The 21,738-nt window shown below is 37.5% G+C and overlaps 1 protein-coding gene across 5 annotated transcripts in view; it reads left to right on the plus strand.

Moving 5' to 3' along the window:
- Positions 1-21,738, plus strand: part of VAV3 (vav guanine nucleotide exchange factor 3) — a 178,583-nt gene that overhangs the window by 68,024 nt on the left and 88,821 nt on the right. For all 5 annotated transcript variants that reach the window (XM_049808220.1, XM_049808222.1, XM_049808221.1 and 2 more), the window contains 11 exons: positions 909-1,017; positions 4,081-4,173; positions 4,274-4,342; positions 8,095-8,198; positions 10,253-10,352; positions 12,383-12,478; positions 14,120-14,188; positions 16,700-16,786; positions 17,239-17,324; positions 17,705-17,837; positions 18,168-18,277. In XM_049808220.1, coding sequence (XP_049664177.1) covers positions 909-1,017; positions 4,081-4,173; positions 4,274-4,342; positions 8,095-8,198; positions 10,253-10,352; positions 12,383-12,478; positions 14,120-14,188; positions 16,700-16,786; positions 17,239-17,324; positions 17,705-17,837; positions 18,168-18,277 — 1,056 coding nt within the window. The remainder of the gene's footprint in view (positions 1-908; positions 1,018-4,080; positions 4,174-4,273; positions 4,343-8,094; positions 8,199-10,252; positions 10,353-12,382; positions 12,479-14,119; positions 14,189-16,699; positions 16,787-17,238; positions 17,325-17,704; positions 17,838-18,167; positions 18,278-21,738) is intronic.

The raw sequence follows: 21,738 nt of genomic DNA on the forward strand, positions 1-21,738 counted from the left end.
GCGGTGGGTTCGTCTTGGAGCCGGCTGGCATTGGCTCTGTCGGACATAGGGGAAGCTTCCAGCAGCTTCTCGCAGAAGCCATCCCTGTAACCCCCCCACTACCAAGACCTTGCCACACAAACCCAATACATGACTGCACTACTTTCAGTATCTTTTAGAGTTCTTTTCTAGACATACCCTAAGAAATGTGGGTGAAAGAGATATTATGGGCTTGATATGGTCCTAGTGCAAAGTAAGCAAAACTCCAGCAGGACTGACTCTAATGAAGCTGAATTAGCTGAGGGTGGAGTTGAGCATTGATTTTATCCTGAGGTATTTCTGTAACTTGGGTAATAGGAGGACACTTCTTGTGTATATTTTATTTTGTTGAACTGTCTGATTTTTCAGTTAGAAAGGTTGCTTTTTTCTTTTTTGGGTAGCTGGAGGTTGCAATGAGTTGATCAAGATACTGGCTTATGGTATGGAGGTACAGACTCTCAGCTGCTGACTCTGCAGTCTTTAGTGTATTTTACCCCAGATAATCCCTCCTTTAGGCAGGAAGGAGACCTGTACCAGTGTCTTGCATCTCAGTGTTGTGGGATGCCAGGCAGTAAGGAAAAGCAGTTCCTCTTCACTGGATATGGTGGGAAAAGGGACAAAGAGAAGAAAGCAGCTGGATGGTACCTCATGACAAAACTGTCCTGACAAGCTGCTTTCAGTGCCTGGTTTAGTTCCTGTGTGGTTCTAAATTCATGCAGTCTTCAGTGTTGTATCGATTTCATATAATCATATTTTAAATGCATTGTGGAAAGAAAATTAATGGACTTAATGAGTTATTTTCATTAGATAGTTCTATTAATCTCTTTGTTTACTGTAGAAATCTTTTCCTTTTTTTTTTTTTTTCTTTTTTAATTGTCTTTTCCTTTCAGTGAAACTGGTGTTGATGAAGATGAGGAGTTGTATGATTGCGTCTATGGAGAAGACGAAGGTGGGGAGGTTTATGAAGACCTGATGAAAGATGAAGCAGCACAGCAGCCTGTATGTTTTCCAATTCCTAGCTATTTTTGAACAATAGCAGTTACATTTTTGAAAGTTAAGATTTGTGAAATTATCTCTTTATAGCTAGTTTCACTGAAACTTCACTCGCGCTCAGTTGGATCCGGAGCTGTCATGTGCAGTGCATTATCTCCTGTGTAAGATTTTACAGGCTGTTTTAGCAAAGGGTTGAACCTTAACTATGGTAATTTTTTGGAAAGAAATATAATTTTAAAATCAAATACAATAATCACTTATTTTGTTAAGTTTGCCAGTTATGAATAGTAAGATTTACCAGCTATTTTAAGAGCTATTAAATTAACTGCTTGCTTCAAAGTGTCCTACTTCCAAAACTAAGTTATAATATTATGAAATGTTGTTGTTTCAGCCATAATTTGGACAACTGATCTAACGAGGACAACTGATAACTGTTTCATACCAATGAAATTCCTGCTTATTCAACCATGTAACTTTTGTTGATCATTAGGTTGGTCTTACTGAGAATGACTTAAGTAGCTTATTTACTTTATTATATAAGGGTACCATGGTCAGTTTTCAAAACTGTCTTGAAAAAAAATCTAAACTTAGGCAATAAAATTTACTTGCAAATTGGGAGAAACCTTAATGTACTTGTCTGCCCTTCCTCAGAGATGTGCTTTATGATCTGGAAAATGTTAGTCTGTGGCCATGACAGGATATGTTTTTTAGGACAGTTGTTTTCTTCCTCTATATTGACATGAACATATGTTATGCTTCCTGTTGTCTTAAGCTGGAAAATTGCCTCTACTTTTCCATATTGCTTTTTAGCATATTGTTTAACATGAAGAAGTGAGAAATTCAAATAGCTAGTGTGATTTGTATTCTCTGCTTTTATGGTGATTCCCCAGAGTTACCATTGTCTTGTCTTTGGGAGATCACTGCCTTGTTTTAATCTCTATTGTTTTGAGTATAACAATATTGTTTTCAAGCTTGTTTTTCTGTTAATACAAAATCCTGCAGGTAGTGCATTTATATCAAGGATGAAATAAGCAGAAAGTTATGTTAGTTTTTCACATTTTGCTTAATTTTGTTTACCTCCTAAAGTTTAGATTATTCAATAAAAGCCAAATTAAAAGTTGAGTTGAAAACACTGTTTTATATCTAGTGAAGTCACATTCACTTGCAGGCAGGATGTTTTAGAAAAGTGTTTGAATCATAGGAAACTTTTATTGTGATCTTGTTTTTGAGTTTTTATTTTAAACTTAAACTCAAAATGCGTTGAGTTTTGGGTTTCACATAATGAGCGTGGGTGCCTTTTTTTTTCCTTCAACTGTAATGGTGGTAATCTCTGGCATTTGATAGTGTGTAAATTTTCTCTGATTCTTTTTTTCCTGATGCAAATGTCACTTGTGTATATGTCTCTAACAAATGATTAATATAGCAATCGGAACTCTCACATTCTAATTTTAGTTGCTTCTTAGTCTAGATAATTTAGATTGAACAGACTTGTGTTTGTTTCTTATGGAAAGTAAAGGAAAAGTGAAAACCTGGTACAGTAAAATATTTTTTTTCCACAACATGGAGACATTACAATTGTTTTGCTGTGACAGCTTTCTCAAATGTGGTAATTATTTCTGGTTTGTGATTATTTCCTCTCAGGTTTATAAATACACTGCATGATAAAATGACGATTTTGTGCAGTTCCTTCGTTTGAATCCTGTGTGAGAATTTCTTGCATATGAAGACACTAGCGCAGGACAATCTTCAAGTAGATTTTTAAAAGAACCCAATACTTTTCAGATTCTCCAATAGCAGCCAAAATACTTTGCATCTCCCTCATCCTTGATTTTTCGTCATTATCTTGCAAAGTAAACTGTTCCGCTAGATTTTCTCTAGCAATAGCTGACCTTCAAAGGCAATTTTTCTCACTTGTACTGGTATTTGCACGTTATTTCTTATTTCCTCTCTCGTTTTGTTTATTGCACTTAAATTCTTGATGTTTGTGGTACAGGTAGAAAACCAATATGTCACTTTCTGCCAAAAGTGCCTGTGTGAATGATCTGTTTGGGTTAGGTGAGCACAAAAGTGAAGTCAGTGGTTTTAAGTGAAATCCCAGGATTTTGTTTGCATTTCTTATGTGAGAGTTTGTGAACAACAAACCCCCACATTTTGCAAATGGATATAAACTCCTATTGGGTACAACAACTTCTGTATTGGTGCAAGTACTGCAAGCAATTTGAACAGTATTGAGCTCAGTAAGTTAAAGGTGAAAAATAACTAGAAGCCTGAATAATGTCAAATTCTAATACTTTATTGAGATTAACTCTGATTAACTCTGACAGCGCCTGCTTCCCCCTGCCAAAGAATTTGGGAATAAATGATAGATTTTTGAGGTAAGGCTGATCATCAGATGATGCTCATTAAGTACATCTCTACTGGTAATGACAGACTGTATTTTTGCGAAATGGTTACTTCTGTCTGCAGCTGATAAGGATGGTAATTTAATGTTTGTTGTGGGAAAATTAAAAACTGCAGCAGTTGGGTTTTAAAGAGTAATTTCTGAGATAACGTAGCATCTGGTAGGTGTGAGAAGCCATGTTCCAGTTGCAGGAGCTGCTTGTAGAGTCACATGGAGACAGAGAGAAGGGTAAAGGAGATACGTCAAAACAGCAAACAGAAGTGCGAACAGTGATGAAGTACAAAGTTACTTACATGATTTAGCCCCATTAAGTTTAATGGAATTATTAAGTGCTGAGTATTTTAACTGAGATTTCTCAGTCTGGATGTAAATTAAATGTGACCTTGTATTTCAGCTTCCGAAGTACATGCAGAGAGTTCAGCGTTTTATGTCTAAACATTAACTTTTCATAATGCTCCTTTGATGCTGAATTTTAGTAAAACTCTTAAAGTCATCAGCTAATTGAACATTAAAATATTCTTGGTTAATGCTATCATCTTTGGAGGCTGCAGTACTCAGAAAATTTCAGGAAGCAGTTATCCTAATTGCTTAATTCTAAACAAATAAATACATTTCTTATCCTTTGGGTACCTGTTAATGACTTAAACTTGACTCCACTGTAATTGCAGAAATATACTGAAAATGACATAAGAAGCTGTTGTCTTGCTGAAATAAAGCAAACTGAAGAGAAATACACTGAAACTCTGGAATCGATAGAGAAAGTAAGATACTATTTATAGAACTGTAACTTATCTATTTTTATAACACTCTAGAAAATATAATGACATAGTCAATGTATATATACGTTTTTTTTCCTTGCAGTTTTTCATGGTGCCATTGAAAAGGTTTCTGTCAGCATCAGAGTTTGATACTGTTTTCATCAACATTCCTGTAAGTAATTGCATATTTAATGAACAGATAAAAGGTTCATAGCTGGTTATGATATATTTGTGTTGTATGTTACTGCACAAAATGATTATTTGAAATATGGTGCACAATGCATTTATGTAGGTATTAGGGTAGTTGATAAAAAAGGATGTGTACACTATTTTTTTTTTTTTCCTGCTTGAGGGAATAGGATAAGTGGTATTATCATGTCAGTGAATGGTTATAAACTGGAGTATCTTTGACCCTTAGGAGCTAATAATTTATAGAAGATGGGAGGGCCATGAAGGTGATCAGGGGGCTGGAGCACCTCCCCTAGAGCATAAGCTGAGAGAGTTAAGATTGTTTAGCCTAGACAACAGAAGTCTCTGGGGAGACCTTATAGCAGCCTTCTAGTACTTAAAGGGGGCCTACGGGAAAGATGGGCAGGGGGTCTCTTAGGAGGGAGTGTAGTGATAGGATGACAGGTAACAGTTTTAAACTGAAAGAGGGTAGATTTAGATCAGATATTAGGAAAAAATTCTTTACTGTGAGGGTGGTGAGACACTGGAACAGGTTGCCCAGAGGTGCCCCATCCCTGGAAGTGTTCAAGGCCAGGTTGGATGGGGCTTTGAGCAACCTGGTCTAGTGGAAGGTGTCCCTGTCCATGGCAGGGGAGGTAGAAATAGATGACCTTTAAGGTCCCTTCCACTCCAAATGATTGTATGATTCTAAGACGGGTTATCTTCCAATACATGCTGGTATTTTAGTGATGGTACAAAGTTGTGACTGTTAGGTTGCCTACAACCGTATGTTGAGTGGTTCTTTCATGAGGATTTCTGTAGCTACTCTGCAAATCCTTGTATCTACTCTGGCTCTGTCACCATTGAAGATATTTTGAAGTTAGGATAGCTCACAGTTTTGGATTCAGAATATGGCACTGGAAAGGATAAGGAATCCTCTGTGAAGTATCTAGGAGACCTCTTTATTTGACTGAAATCTTAGTTTTCTGTGATTATTACTTTGTTCCATTTATTTTTGGCCTAATCATAATAGTATGACAATTGACATATTTTTAGTTGATGAAAGTATTCAGCAGATGTCTTTATCTGACTTTAAAAGAAGACATCAGACGTGGTGTGAAGCCTCTCTCAACAGAGACAAATGAAAGGAATGTTCTTTTATGATGCACACTGTAAAGAAAGGGTCCCCAGAGTGTGGCCCATGGGCCATGTCAAACCTTTATTGCCTGTGAAAGATCACCTCTGTTTTGGCCATCTCTGGCATGTCCTGCAGGCTCTCAAGGCTGTAGGAGGTGGTGTTGGGGATTTTTTTTTGTTCTGTGGGAACCTGTGTTAGTTGCTGTTCCAGCACCATCCTGACAGAAATTAAATTACAACAGTTATTACACTGATGATGATACCTGACACCTTGCAATGTTTGTCCCGCTATTACAGTTTTCAGTCTGAATCTCAACTGCTGTAATTTTCTTCTCTTTGAATATTAGTCTGAAATACTGCCGGAGACATCGGTAACCTACTTGTTGTGAAGTGTGTCAGCTGCCTGTAAAGATCCCTTGGCTTTTGAAAACAAATTTATATTCTGTCCCACATGAATGTTTCTTCTTCATTTCAAATAAGGCCCTGATGTGCCCTACCTAAGTTCCTGTAAACCTCTTTCCTAAGGCTCTGTGTGCCCAGGCATGTTGACTTATGTGCATTGAAAGACCTAAAGCCAGCCAACGTGAAACACTGCACAGGGGTATAAAAAAGTCTTACATGCTGGAAAGGCTTACATGCTGTAACCACAAACTGGGAGGTCAGCCTATTGACTACTAAAGAAGCACAAGGAGATCAGATAAAAAAAGTAAAAAGAACAAACCCTGTTTATTTGAAACTAGGAAGACACGTAGTAAACTGTTACATTTAGGTTGTTTTATTTTGTTTTTCATTATCAGCATTCAGTATTCTGCTGTTACAAGCTGGTGCTTATTTCTGACTCCAGTAACATTTCATAGGCATCCAAAAACATTAAAAGAGATATAGGGCTTGTCTAAGCCAAAAATGCATGCAAATGCTTTGTCTGCTCAGACCTTGTCTCTGTGGCAGTTCCTCAGCAGGAAGGCTGGAGGGCAGTGGAAGCATGTTTTAAACTAAAAATAGCTGTTATGCAGAGCTCTACAGCAAACTGCAATGTGGAGAGCAAGTGTGGTGTTCTCAGAACAGGATGAATTTGCCTCTGTTAAAGGGTTGTATTGAAGGATCAGTGCTTTAGGATGATGCTATATTCCTTATATAGATTCTGAAAGATGCTTGCTGGACAAAATCATCTGCTGATGTCAAAATATATTTCATTTTTAAGAACCTCCCCTCCTGGCCCCCAAACCACCCCAAACGACTCGCCAGTCCAAAGAGAGTGCCCTTCATTAGGGCTCAGATTTCAAAGTTCTGGCCTATAAAATGTATGTATGGCTCTATGTGTGTATCTCTGTATGTATATTTCTATGTATATATATGTAGACATAGATGCATTTGTATGTACATCTGTCTATGTATATATGTGTGCACACATATATAGATGCATTTGTATGTACACCTATGAATGCATTTGAATTGACACATATATATGGATATACAGAGGGAAAGAGAGATGGAAGTACATGTAACATACTGAAGTTGTTTGAACTTTCATTAACTGCTAATATTGCTAACATCAGTTTAATTTAAAACTTGGTTTTGAATTGGAGATAGAAGCATAAAAAGACATTTTGTCCCCTTAGCATTAAGCTGTTTTTTAGGGGTGTTGCTTAGTTGAGTCCCTGTACACTCCTGAGAAAATGTGGGAAGCATTTCTATAATAACATCTTTGGTGCAACTTAAGATACTGAGGATATGGCCATACAATTGCTAGCAATGGAATTTGATGTGTTTTAACTTTTTGCTCCCTCACCTGTGATGTGATTGACCTCATATGTACTCTTAGTTTCATCAGAGTAAAGTTAAATGTTTTCACTTAGTTCACAACTCAGTATTGCATATTATTTTTGTAGTATGTAATTTACTGCATTAAACCATCTTCAATGGCTTTTTCTTTAAACAGTACTCTGTTTTTCAGTGCAGTGGTCTGTATGCTGCTTACAGTCAGTTACCCTAATTTCAAAAGTTTTTAACCTGCTTTGACTTAATTTCTTGTGACTTCTTTGACAGTATCCATACAGTATTAAGGCTGATGAAGTCTCCTATAGTTGCTTACAGATTTTTGTATAATAGTGAACAAGTAAGGTGAGTTACTACTATAGTCAGGGAGCAAATCTTTCTGTAATATTCTTGCCTTTCAGCCATTAGTTGCCTGCTGTATTGGGAAACTCATTATGACTGCAGTTAACTTAGCACTAGAACATCACTAATTGACCAATGTGATGTACAAAACTAATTTTTCACAGCTCAGGGACATGAATCATTACTTTATCTTGTCACTAAAGCATTTACTTGACTTGCTTAATTTTAAAATTATCATTATAAAATGAAGATGAATTAACAGTGCACATTCCAAGCTAGAATAAATTAGTCTCTAATAGGTAGTTCTTGGAGTTTAGTTTTTCTTGTTGCACTGTATGGAAGATGTGGCAAACCTTGAAATTAGGTTCTACTCTCAAATGATCTATTTTCCAATTTATTGAAATTAATGTGTCTATCATGAGATAATTTATTTTTATATTCAAAGCTTTAAGTTGTTCTGTTTTTAAAAAACCTTTCCTCCTCCCCATTACTGTTTTTAAGGATTTGGTGAAAATTCACAGGAGTCTAACACAGGACATCAATGATTCCATTGTTAACAAAAATGATCAGAACCTATATCAAATTTTTATTAACTACAAGGAAAGGTAAGATTTATGCACTCTTACTAATTGTGATAACCTCTGCTCAATTTGGGAAAATATTTTGCCATATGTTTATTCAACGAACATTTCTGAAACAGGATTGAATTTGATGTCAGTATACTTACTAAGCCAGTATTTGGTGCTTTGAGCCTGGAAGTCAAAATGGAACCTATTGCTATATGAGCCCTCCCTCTTCTTACCCCCAGTTTTGGCAATATTGCTACATAGACAGGTAACATCTGTATTTTGAACAAAACTTACATAGCTTATTTTGCACAGCATTTTTTTCATGCAGATAATCCCAGGTATTTTATAGCATGTACCCATATTGTTTACCAGATAAAATGTTATAAAAAAGGAAAAGGGGCAAAATAAGGCAAGGATATATATTAACGCTATTCCAGGTTCAAGAAAACAGAAGAAGTGGTAACTTGAAAGACGAGAAAGCAGGTGCAAAAGAGAAGAGAGAATAGACTAGGGTCTTACCCTACCCTGAAGTTCAAAGGTGCAACAGTAAAGAAAGCATGCTCTAGCTTCAAACTGTGAAAAACAGCCAAGCTGATAACAGGGTAGCTGTGGCAGCATACCATGCCCTGTAGGCTAATTGCCAATTTTTTTACCCACCTTTTCAAGTTGTTTTTTTCTGCCAGCACTGAACAGCTGTTGGACTGTGTAGATGAACTTATAAGCCTGTGGTACTTAGCTGAAGAACACTTGTACTGAGGGCTACAGTACTGACCTACCTTGACGTAGCCCTTGGGTTGTGGTTAAAAATTAGTTCCTCCTGGGACCAGCGTGGGAAAGACCTGTGGGAGCTAATTGGATTTGCTTGAGGGAGATGGGGAAGGAGGACTGTTGCAGTAATAAGAGGCTTGTGAGAAACTGGACAGCAGCATCCAGCAAACGTTAGACAGGAGAGTTGTTTTCTGAGGGAGGAGGGTGTCCCAGCCTGCCCATAAACAGTCTTGCCTTCAGAGACCCTCTGTCTAAGCTTTCATGTTGGAGCAGGACATAGTTATTTCCCAGGCTGTTAGACTTTCTGCTGCTGTAGGAGGGAATTAGGGGACAAGAAGTTGTTCTGTAAAATGCTTATCTTTCAAAAGTAGTTCTGAAATGTGTGCTAAAAGGGGAAAAAAAGGACACTGAGAAGAAAACTCAAGTTTATATTACACAAAAAGGAAACAGATGGAGGTAGACTCAGTGTCTTAACCATGTAGTGATTAAAAGTAATCAGATGTGGTGTTAAATCAGTATCATCACTTCAGTTGTGAAAGAGGAATTAAAAAAAAAAAAGAAAAAATGGTAAAGATTAGGCAAGAGAAAAAGAAATTTAGGACACCCCAATGGAAAGCTCATGGGGACCCCCAAAAAAGGGATTTGAAACATCCAAAGGAACACCTCAAGAAATTTATGAAGAGGTGAAATGAAACAGCACACTTCGCAATGGGACTAGCAGAAAGAAACACTCCAAACGGGGGCAAGAAACTCCTGTCATAAAACCAGGCTCCTTCAAGAAGCATTGCTGCCCTTGACAACTATTGAAAATTTCTTAAGTTTTCATCCACTGTTATTTTGATCTGAGAGCTCACAGGATATAAGCTGGTAGAAGCTGTTGGAGATGGATCAGTCTGGGTAACCTACAAGTTTTTTAAAGGATAGCTGTAATTAATCCTGTTAAGCCTGCGTTACAGAATTTATTCATGACAACCTTGGAAGTCTGCAGTGTTGTAAATACTACAGACTGTTGTTCTGTTAAACAGCAGTTACGCTGCTTTTTAATGAGTCCTGTATTTATCAGAACATATACATGTGAATATTGAAGGAAATTGCAATGATTTTATAGCATTTTGAAGTAGATCAAAATTGTGTTCTCCTGAATATTCTTTCTTGTATTCATGTTGCCTATTGAAGTCTGTGGCTAAATCCTATCCTTGTTTATTTAGGCACTGCTCCTTTTAAAAGCAGGATTGTTAACAATGTATTTGTGAAAAATGATCAAGGATTATTCTTAAATAAGCAAATGTTCCTTTTATTCTTTATCTCTTGCTTTGATTTAGATTGGTTATTTATGGACACTACTGCAGTCAAGTGGAGATAGCGATATCATGCTTAGACAACATCTCTAAGACAAAAGAGGATGTTAAACTGAAGTTAGAGGTATCAGTATTTTTTAATATATACATATTTATATATAAATTTATATATATTTATATATAAAAATACATCTATAAAACCACCTGTATATGTTTCTATGTATATGCCCTGTTTTCATCCAGGTCAAAAACTTTATGATGGAAAAACTAGCTAGACTGATACAGGCATGTGTTTCTCTTCCTTTTCTTTTTTTTTTTTTTGGAGCCTCTGATCAAATGAATATGTGAGCTGTTGCAGTACACATCCTGGCACTGAAGTGAATGGAGTTTGGCACTGACATTAGTATGGTTAGGAGTGTTTTTGGGAAGTGATCATCTTCTGTTTATCGTCACACCTCAGCTGAGAACACAGAATTGCAGAATCGCTCAGGTTGGGAGGTACCTCTAGGCTGAACAAGCCCTGGTCCCACAGCCTCACAGGGTTTGGTGTCTGCCACGACCCCCGTGTCCTTTCCAGCAGAGCTGCTCCCTAGCTGGTCAGCCCTCTGGGTTAGCATGTCCCTGGTTAGTACATAAGAGGTGAAGGACTTTGTCTTCACCTTGTTGCCTTCATGCAAGGTTCCTGTTGGACATGCTGTGAAGAGTGTCACCTGCACCCTCCAATCTGGCATTGCCTGCAGACTTGCTGTGGGTGTCTTCTGTCTTTTCCTGCAGATCATTGCTGAAGATATTAAAAGAGAGGGGTCCCCCTCCCTCAGGGGACAGACCCCTGAGGAGCTCTACTTGCAACTGTTTCTCAGGTAGTGTAGGAAACATTAATCACTGCTCTCTTTGAGCCTCACGATCTAGCCAGTTTTTCATACACCTAGTAGATAGTTCATCTGGAGCATAACATCCCAGCCTGGATATCAGGATTCTGTGGGAGATGATGTTGAAAGCCTCAGAAAAGTCAGGGTAGACTCTCCCCACCCATTCACAGATATAGCCATTTAATTGTGGAAAGCAGTCAAGTAGGTCAAGCATTGATTTACCTGTGGTGAATCCATGCTGGATGTCCTGGTTTCAGCTGGGATAGAGTTAACTGTCTTCCTAGTAGCTGGTACAGTGCTATGTTTTGAGTTCAGTATGCGAAGAACGTTGATAACACACTGGTGTTTTCCGTTGTTGCTCAGTAGTGTTTAGACTAAAGTCAAGGATTTTTCATCTTTTCATGCCCAGCCAGCGAGAAAGCTGGAGGGGCACAAGAAGTTGGCACAGGACACAACCAGGGCACCTGACCCAAACTGGCCAACGGTGTATTCCATACCATGGGATGTCCCATCTAGTATAGGAACTGGGAAATGAGGGGTGGGGAATGGCCGCTCGGGGACTGGCGGGGTGCCGGTCGGCGGGTGGTGAGCAATTGCCCTGCGCATCATTTGTACATTCCAATCCTTTTATTATTGCTGTTGTCATTTTATTAGTGTTATCATTATCATTATTAGTTTCTTCTTTTCTGTTCTATTAAGCCGTTCTTATCTCAACCCAGGAGTTTTACTTCTTTTTCCTGATTTTCTCCCCCATCCCACTGGATGGGGGGGGAGTGAGTGAGCGGCTGCGTGGTGCTTAGTTGCTGGCTGGGGTTAAACCACGACACTGGATATTCCCAGTCACATTCATGTTCCCAGAAATTGCTTCCAAGAGGGCTTGCTTCATAATTTTTGCAGGGGCTGAAGTGAGACTGGCCTGTAGTTTCCAAGATTATCTTTTGCTTTTTTTGAAGATAGATGTAATATTTTTTGTCTTCACTGTACTTGTAGGCAATGTTGTTTTTTTTTTTTAATTCAGTGGAATGCCTAATTTCTGTTGTCTTTGTGATGTTTATTCTACTTCTTCTCATGCTGTTGAAATATCTAAGAACAATTGTCTAGACCCAGGTTTTTTTTTGCTTAGCTATCATTGCCATATTAGCTGTTTTCCTTCATTTTGTTGATATTCTTTATCTCAAGCTTAATATAGTTGCTTGGCCCATATATCACTAAATTTTCATATATATCACTTGATATTTTTATTTTCTAACTCTCTTGTCTTGTTCTTTCTTCTGCTTTGAACTAGGAATGTTCCAAGAGGGCCAATAATGGGAAATTTACATTGCGGGATCTTTTAGTGGTTCCAATGCAGAGAGTGTTAAAATATCACCTACTGCTCCAGGTATTTTATTTTTGAACTTTAAGGGGGATGAAAGCAAAACTGTGATTGTTTATCACTAGTGGATTGTAAGAATGAGAGCTAAAGGTCTTTATCAAAAGGATGCGATTGACATTTCCATAGGTTTGGGGCTGATTTGTTATGAAATAAACTCCAGTCAAGTGCAGGTTTTCTTACAGAAATCGTTCCTCAGAGCTGAAGCATATCTGGGGAAAAAAGAATAAACCACAATTGTTTCCTCAGTATCTGAACCTATCATTCTTGCTATGTTTAAAATGGTTAGTTGTACCAAACTATAATCATTGTATTTTGAAATGTGAGCCATTACCCTCCAAAAGAGGAAGCTGGACCATACTACAGCATACTTTTAAGATACTTCTTTGCTGTCATAAATTACAATAAAGCCATATTTATTTTGAAATGCTTCTTGTTATAACCCACAAAGCATTAGCTTTTGCAGTAAGTCCTGTAATAAGGGTGGAGAGTCTTATAAATTTAATTTGAGAGCTGTGCCAGGAGACTCATTAATTCAGCTGCAAAGAAATATATTACTATATTAGACTGTCAACCCTGCTGATGCTTGTAAAATGTCATTTTAAAAAGATCTACTACTTGTATGTGAAGCATAATTTTGACTCGGCAGAGCAACATGCGTTCTCTAATGTTAAATTTTTTGAAGTATTTCTATAAATGTCATCAATATTTTGATCAATGAAAAATTGGAAAAAACAAAATGAATGGTAAACTGCTTTTTTAAAAAAACTGAGGAGATCTGAGTCATGATTTTATAATCAACCTGTATATTATGAAAAGATGATATACAATATGTCACTATGTTGTGTGACACTAGTATACATTGTACAAGAAAAATGTTTTATAGACTTTGAAAGAAAAAAATCCAGTAAATTATTAGAATTGTAATATGAAGTATAAGTACTTATTCCTTCATTTCCTATGATTTTAGCAAGTTGTTATGTTAGCTGAAATGTATAATTCTCAAATTATAAAGAACAAATAACCTGCTTCCCCAAGAGGTTACTCTTTCACTTCATAAAAACCTAAAAAGCCCTTTTATTTTCCATATGGGAAATGGCTAAAAAAATTCTTTAAACATTCACTTTTGATTTAAATATGTCTTCTGAGTCAGCTTTATCTTAGGCTTAATGAGACAATGACTTCTTTTAAGCAGTGCACATTTTAGCTGAGATTTTATTGCCAGCATACATCTCTCTCAGCAGACAAGTGCAGGCTTTGGAATGGGGTTATATACTGTATAGTAATGTGTAAATGAACTCTAGTGTTTACCTGTGCTTTCAGCACACACGTACAGTAATGATCTGATTTGGCAAGTTTTAAGTGCTAGACAGACCAAATTAGCGATGGTTTATTATCGGCTAAAGTCAGTGTTCAGGCTATACAGCAATCGTTCTTAAACACTTGCCAATTATCTATTTGCAGTAGTCTCCACTCAGTTATAGGCTACTAACTGTGGGGATGAAAATGTGAATTATGTTGGGTTGTATTTTCTGGTTTTGGCTTTTTCTTTTTGTGGGGGGTGGGGAGGTGGGGTGAGGGTGAGCAATGACAACTTCAATTATAAACTGACAGACAGTGGGTGAAAGGTTTTATCTGCTCTGTCCACAGGAGCTGGTAAAGCACACTACTGATCCCATGGAGAAGGCAAATCTAAAACTGGCACTTGATGCAATGAAGGTAAGTATTCATGGCAATGAAGTATTTATGTCTTTGTTGGCAGTTAAAATAGTAGCTCAGAACTGTATTTCCTGGGGGAGATAATCTTCACAGCAGATCAAATGTTTTCACAGGTCACTGTGAACTTTGTGAGTGTGGCAGGACAAGTATATATAGTTGAGGGCTTTGCTCAAGTCTGGGAAGCAAGTTCAGTAGTTTTCTGAAGTGGACGTTTTATGAAATGGAACTTCCTTATTTCAGTTTACTTCTGTATCATTTTGCTGTCATATAATGAGATGAAAAATAGGTGTTTTAATAATGTTGGTCTTGCTTCCAAAATTTAGGAATATTTCTACCACTGTAGATCAATTCTAATCAAGGTCAGTAGTTTTTTTAAAAGTAGGTCAGTGAGATGAAGACAATTATTTTTCTTTACAAGACTTTTTTTTTCCTGTCATCGTAATATGATCTCTGGCTTTACCTTTGAAAGCAGTAGTGTCTTTCTGGAGGTAGAATATCTGTCACTGCACCTTCACCTGCAAGTGGTACAAACAAATGCTTTGTGTATAGCTGTACTGCCTTATGTGTAAGGTAATACATTATGTGTTCCTCTGCACTGCTTCAGAAATGAAGCACAGTTCTGCTTCAGCTGGCTTTATGGCATGAATCGTGACATTCATGTGCCGGAATTGTGAAACTTTTTCTATCCTTTGTTGGGAAAGGGGGAAAGAAGCCAACATGACATAGGTCATATCTCTTGTTGTAATATGTGTGATCCACGGAGGTTAGTTTTGGGTCACACAGCTGTCTCATGTTATGTGACTGTCTGCCTTGAATGCCTGGAATACAGACCAGCTCACAAATGAGATTTTGGTTCCCCTTTTTTGTTATCAGTTTCGTGCAGTGAATGCAGAGAGAACCACCATGATAATCTCCCACGGAAGGATGCCTGAAATGGGATGGCACAGTGTTGCTTCCATCTAGTGGCGATCCATGCATCCTGGCTGCTGCTAACTGGCTAGGAAAATAACCTTGGCTTTTAATCCCTTCCACCTCCCTTTTTTCTTTCCTGTTTGCTGGTTTGCTTCATTGGTTTTGGTGGCTGTTGGACTGAAAATAAAAGACCAATTAAGAAATCTCATGCCAGAGTGGCTGTGGCAGTTACGTGCTGGCTGGCAGGACATAACCAGCCAATTGAAAAAAACCCCACCAAAACCGAAACAAAAACCACTACTCCCCCCACCCACTCACAAAACAACCCAGATATGAGCATCTCCTCTTAAGGTTGCAGCATTATTACCCTCCCGATGTACTGTATCCTCTTAAAATAGTCCCTGCCAGTGTAGTAGAAGTTAACTGTGCAGCATTGGTATGTTGCTTCTAAAAACCCTGGTGTGCCTGCTCGAAAATCAAATGTCTTTGGAAAAACTGCCAGCAAAGTGGTACTTCCCACCAAGAAAGAAAATTCTAGGAAGCATTATGCCGTCAGATTTCTTTTAGCAGCAAGAAAAGAGGCTACTTCATTTTTACACTAACTCTTTCAAGACTTGTGAGTGTATCCTGCACAGATTCATTTGGGAAGCTAGCATAATGATTGCAGCTATTCTTAGATTTTGATTAAAACTGTCTTAGAAAGAAGATGTACGTTTCTCCCACCCTCCAAATTTGTGACCATATTGAAGGGATGCTGTAAAAGCAAGTTGTAAAGATCAGAATGTCTTTTCCAACTCCTGCTCTTGGCATCCCTGACCTTACCAATTACCACTCCTGCTCACTCCTCATCTGTAGCCATAAACAGAGAAGCCCCAGCAAATTGTCACTATTACTCAAGCATTTTCAGAGCATTTTAAAGGCTGTAGTGAAATGTGTACAGTACATGTTCTGGTAAAGGGGACAATAATGATCTCAACCTGTGACTTCAGGTAGTATATCCCATTAAAGGCCCCTTTTAAAATCTGCTGCGTAATGGCTTCTCTCTGCGGTGCAACAGTAAGAACAAGATCCTACTACTGGAGCAGTAGCTTCTCTCCTAATAAGCACACAGGCTTATGATACGTTACACTGTGCATACTGCTTTTGAGCTGCCTTACCTATGTTTTCTACTATATGCTCTATTTACCTTCTGTCTTATTCTCTGATATTGGATGTTGTTGACTGGTTTTTTGGCAGTGTGCTGCATAAATTCCATTTCCGTCTTTACTCTTGAATATAAACCATTAACAAAATTCAGAAAAAATCAGGCCTTTTTTACAATTTATTACGTTTCCCTCTTTCTTACTACTCAATTTGTGCTTCAATGGATATGAGGAAGAAAGTTGTAAATACAATTGAAGATACGCAGAGGCTTTTTTCCTTCTTTATTTAGCCATGCATATTGGTAATTTTTGAACATAAAAGATATTTTTTTTTAAAAAACTACTAACTATGCAGATAAGTCAAAGACAAAATTAGAAATAAATTTGCCAAAAAGTGGTATTAAAGTGGTCTGTTATGGAAAACTTTTTTTTCTCCCTTTTTCTGTTGCTGCTGTAGGACTTGGCTCAATATGTAAATGAAGTAAAGAGAGATAATGAAACGCTCCGTGAAATTAGACAGTTTCAGCTATCTATAGAGAATTTGGTAAGTGATATTTTTCTTGTACAGTTTTTAAATGACTTTTGATCAAATATATTGATAGATATATTTTTTCCACATTTCAGATGAAATTATAGTACTCTTGGTAATATTTTAAGTGTAAGTATGCTTTGCTTGGTTTAGAATGACATGAATATTTAAGTACAGAAATCTCTGCTATTTTAGGGGTTTGTCTGTAGTTAATATATATTTGCATAGTTAAAGGTTTGTATTTGTACAGTGACTCAGGTGTTTTTGTAATGGGAAAAATTTTCCCATTTGAAGACAAAAATGGAATGGACCGATTCTTTATTGTAGTTGATGGTGAGGAAAAGATGTTGTTTTCAGGCCTGAAAAGTCCTTTTTTGGGGTAAAAGGAGTGCATGTTCTAACATTTGAATGTGCTGTCATCTTGATGCTTTTGCTATATTGAATCATACATATTACTTCTGTTTCAGAATCATTCCCTCTTACAGTATGGAAGACCTCAAGGTGATGGGGAAATAAGAATAACTACATTGGACAAACGTGCAAGGCAAGACAGGTGATGATGGCATGACTTCTGGTGTTTGCTATTTAAAAGCCTGTAAAATAACTCTCTTTTTAGATTTGAGGTCAGCTCAGTGATTCTTGAGAGTACTTTCCTGTCCATTCACAGAGCCTATGCACTGTTTACCAAGTGAATTTGCAAAGCGATTCATGGGAAGTTAGCTATTACTTTATCATCTAAGATCACCTAAGTCCCTTGCAAGTACTAAGTCTCTAGCAGAAGTACTTTCAGTGGGTTTTTTTTGTTTTGTTATTCAGTACTTTAGTTGTTCACCTTCAAATTTTTAAGTGCCACAGGCAAAGTTGTGTAAAATAAGACTTTGGGTGTTGGCTTTCTGGAGTGTTTTTAACCTTCTTTATATTGTATTTTCATAGGCATATCTTCTTGTTTGATCTAGCTGTAATTGTTTGCAAACGGAGAGGTGATAATTATGAAATGAAGGAAATAATAGATCTTCAGAAATACAAAATTACAAATAACCCCACTACTGATAAAGAAAATAAGAAGGTAAATATTTCTTGCAAATTCATATAAAATGTATATTTTAGCAGCAATTTGAAACATTTTGCAGGAGTTCAGAATGTATATACAATTTATTTACAAAGTTTTATGTTTTAAATGTAAGCTGGAGTGAATATTTAGGGATTTCAACTTTTTTATTTTGATGTAATTGAAGTGTTTGAGAGAGTCATTCCTAAGTGAACACAATAATGTGGTCTTGCTGTTCCCAAAACAAGGGAATTAAGGAATGTGCAAATGCTTCTTTTTTTTCTTTTTTTTTTCCCTTTTCCTTTCTTCATAACTGATGACCTTTGTATTGCCAATCTTTTTATGCAGTGGTCTTATGGCTTCTACCTCATTCATATCCAAGGTCAAAATGGTTTAGAAGTTTATTGCAAAACTAAAGACTTGAAGAAAAAATGGCTTGAGCAATTTCAGATGGCTCTGTAAGTATATTTTTATTAAGGTAGAATCATGTTCATCACCACTGCAAGGATATCACTTCATTAATGCTGAACTGCTTTCATGTTTAGATATTTTTAATACAGCCTAGTTAGCTATTGTATTTGACTTTCTGAGAAACAACTGACTAACATCTACATGAACAGACTATTTCCCTGAAACTTCTCTTGGAAAAGAAAGAGGGCACTCTAGGCTATGTATTACTTTCTAACTTTGCTGCTAGGACTGTTTTAGTAATACAGTCTTAAGCAACGAGGGGGAATATTAATTATTTTAGCAATAAATATCTAGCATAATAGTGACTTTTTTTCCTCTCCCATTTTTATTTTGATTAATTGAAATATATTTTTTGAAACATGATGCTGATGATTTGAGAGGGGATCCTGGCATCTTTCATAGTGGCTTTTAACTAATTTATTTTTTAGTGTTTGGAACCAGTTGCTTGGCTTATTAAATTTAGTTTCAAAAGGCTGGCTTCCTTTATATGTTTTCAGCTAAAAGAGGAGTTTGCTTTAGACTTCTTGAAAAGTTGTTCAGATGCAGCACTGCAGATTACATTGTTGTTATGCAGCATGAGCTTTATTTCCGTTTCTGATTTTTGTCAGAAAGAGAAACGTGATTATTGACACCTCAGGTATTCTGATTAAATTTAAAACATGTGAACAAGGGAATCGGATGACAAGGTGATGCTTGCTTTATGGTAAAAAAAAGGAAGTGTGAGGGGGAGTGAGATACTCCCAGTGAAAATAGAGAGAGTGCCTTAATAAAGATTGTTTTGGATGTGATTGTAAAGGTATGTGGATTCAGAAAAATTCAGCTATTAATGAGCTGATATGAGCGAAACTTGCTCATAAACTACATATATATGTTTTAAAACCTTAGTATGATGAGTGCTAGTGATTTAAACGAAAACATTAGGGAGAAGAGCCTGGGCTGGATAGGTATTACATGGCCTGCTTAGTAGGGTTCCCATCTTGCTGATTTTTATTGAAGGCAAAAATGGCATGTGTGTTGGCAAAAATTTCTGGGTAGCAGAGTGGGGGATGGGAAGACATATGTTTATTTGTATGTGTGTGGAAAGCTGAGTACTTTGCCTTTTTCTGTCCCTGTGCTCTCCCTGCTGCACTCGCTGTAATGTTGTTACTGATGTTTACTTAAACGCAGATAAAACGTGTATGAAAAGCATGAGGAACTCAGATTTATCAGCTTTAGCATTGCAACTGTTGATCACTCTTCAGGTGTCCTGGCCCAGTGTACAAAGAAACCCAACCAAACAAAACAAAAGTTGGCCAGGGAGCTAAGGAGAGCAGCAAGAGAGCTATGTTTTTTCCCAGGAGAGTATCCTCCGTTCTTCCCAAACATTTTTATGGTTCCGTGCAGGACCCACGCCCACCGCTGTGCATGTGGTGAGTGAGTGCAGCTGCATATCCTTACACACAGTGTTAGGCACCAGCCAGCGCTCGTGAGCTGCTCATGAGCATGCCTTTGTGAACAATGGTTTACTGCTGCTGGTTGCCTTATGTGAGCAGAACAAAACGGAACCTGAAGGGTTGACAAGTTAATGTGCTACTCTTTCCTCCTGGGCAGATGGAGTGGGTCGTTGAAAATGAGTGGTGGCATCAGCCTTGTCTGGCATGGATGTTTGTCTTACTCGTAAACCCATGCCTCTAGTTTAACCTCTTCCTGTGTGATTAAAGTCTGTAATGCAGAGGCATGGGACCTGGAGCAGAAGGGTTGCTGCAGGTCAGGGCTGAGGTGCAACATGATATAGTGGTATTATTTGCATTGGGCAATGCTTTTGCTCCCCTATATTTATAACCACTAGGATTGAAAACAATGGGGAACTTTTATGCTTTCTGAAGTTTTTATACCTTTCCCCCAACTCCGTTACATGGATTTGACTTCATAGCATATTTCCCTTAGCAGCTCTCCTAGAACGTACCTTGGCATATGTAGCAATAAATATATTCTAATGAATGCTGAGGCACAAGAGTTTGTATTTGGGAATAAACTAAGCCAAGAGTTTCGAACAATTGGTTGGTTTGTTTTGTTGTTTTCAGGGGTCTCATTGTCTACTGTGTAGGTTATCTTGTTCTGGTGTGATTCTGCTCTGAAAAGTGGCCATGGTTGAAATTATGCTATTATTCATCATACTCAATTATAATTGCTGCTTCTATGGGCAAAATACTTCTCATTACTTAAAAATTTTACTGAGACTGCAAAACCAGCACAGTTGAAGGGGTGAGTTACGTTCTTTTTTGATTATCAGAAATTATGGTGTTTACTGAGTTCCAGACAGAAATTTCAATGCAGTCTTGTTGCCTTTGGGATAGCATTCTGTATGAAGTCAGGTCTGTGCAAGTGTTAATCTAAGAACATAACAAGAGAACACATTAGGATCTCTGTTATTATTTTTAAATTAAGAATTAACCTTGTTGCTACTAGAATGGTTTTATTGGCATAACTATGTTTGCTAGGCTGTAATTTTTTATTTTTTAGGAGCTTAGATGTTTATACCAGCGTATGAACAACAGTGATGATAGTTATATTGCTGAAAAGGCATCTGTTGTTGAGATGCTGGTGTCATTGAGATGAGAATTTGTCTCCAGATATGGGAAGCTTATGTTATTGGTGAAGTATGAATTAGAGGAGAGCACTGCTCTGCTGGCTGGCCTTGGTTTAGGTTTTGAAGGCAGGAATACATTAAGCACACTTGATATGGAAAATCTTTAAAGGAAGGAAGGATGAAATCCCAATGCAATTTCTAGAGTGTTACTTTTCAGACTAGTAAGTTTCTGTTAGAAAACTAGTTTCACAAACCTGTGAAAATATTCTACTTAGCCAGCTCTGTTGTTACTGTGGTATATGGCGAGTTGTTTTGTCGTGAGGGAGGTTGGGAACGATGGGTTACTGGTCATAAGAAACTGAGTAAATTGGTTTTATTCATATAGCATTTCTGTTGCTACAGTATGTATTTGCTGTTTTCCTGACACTGTTGCTTTATTTAGAAAATATACAATACCAAAACACCTCAATTTCTATTTTTCCTAAGAATTTCACAATGGTTATTGATGAAGCCTTTTTGTACACTACACATGTTACATCCTCAGCAGCAATGGTACTGTAGCATGGTTGCACTGAATTTGATGCTATTGACCTATTCACAGTAATCTCCACAGTTGAGGCTGGGTCACCTCATCTCATGTGTCATCAGTGTGTCATGTGGTCCATCCATCCTGTGTCTGTCCCCAGTCGCCCGTCCCTCCCCCTGTCGTGCCTCCCCCCCCCCCCCCCCTTCCTTTTTCAAGTTTATGTACAACGTTCAAAATGGCTGGTTATTTGGGAGCACTGGATTTTCTAGGTGACAGTAAAATGAATTTAGGACACTGGGGCAGCACAGTTAACATTGCAGTCAAGCTCTTGAAGCTGAAACTTCGGCTGGACT

This window comes from Accipiter gentilis, chromosome 8 (genome assembly GCF_929443795.1).
Source record: "Accipiter gentilis chromosome 8, bAccGen1.1, whole genome shotgun sequence".
Lineage (NCBI taxonomy): Eukaryota > Metazoa > Chordata > Aves > Accipitriformes > Accipitridae > Astur > Astur gentilis.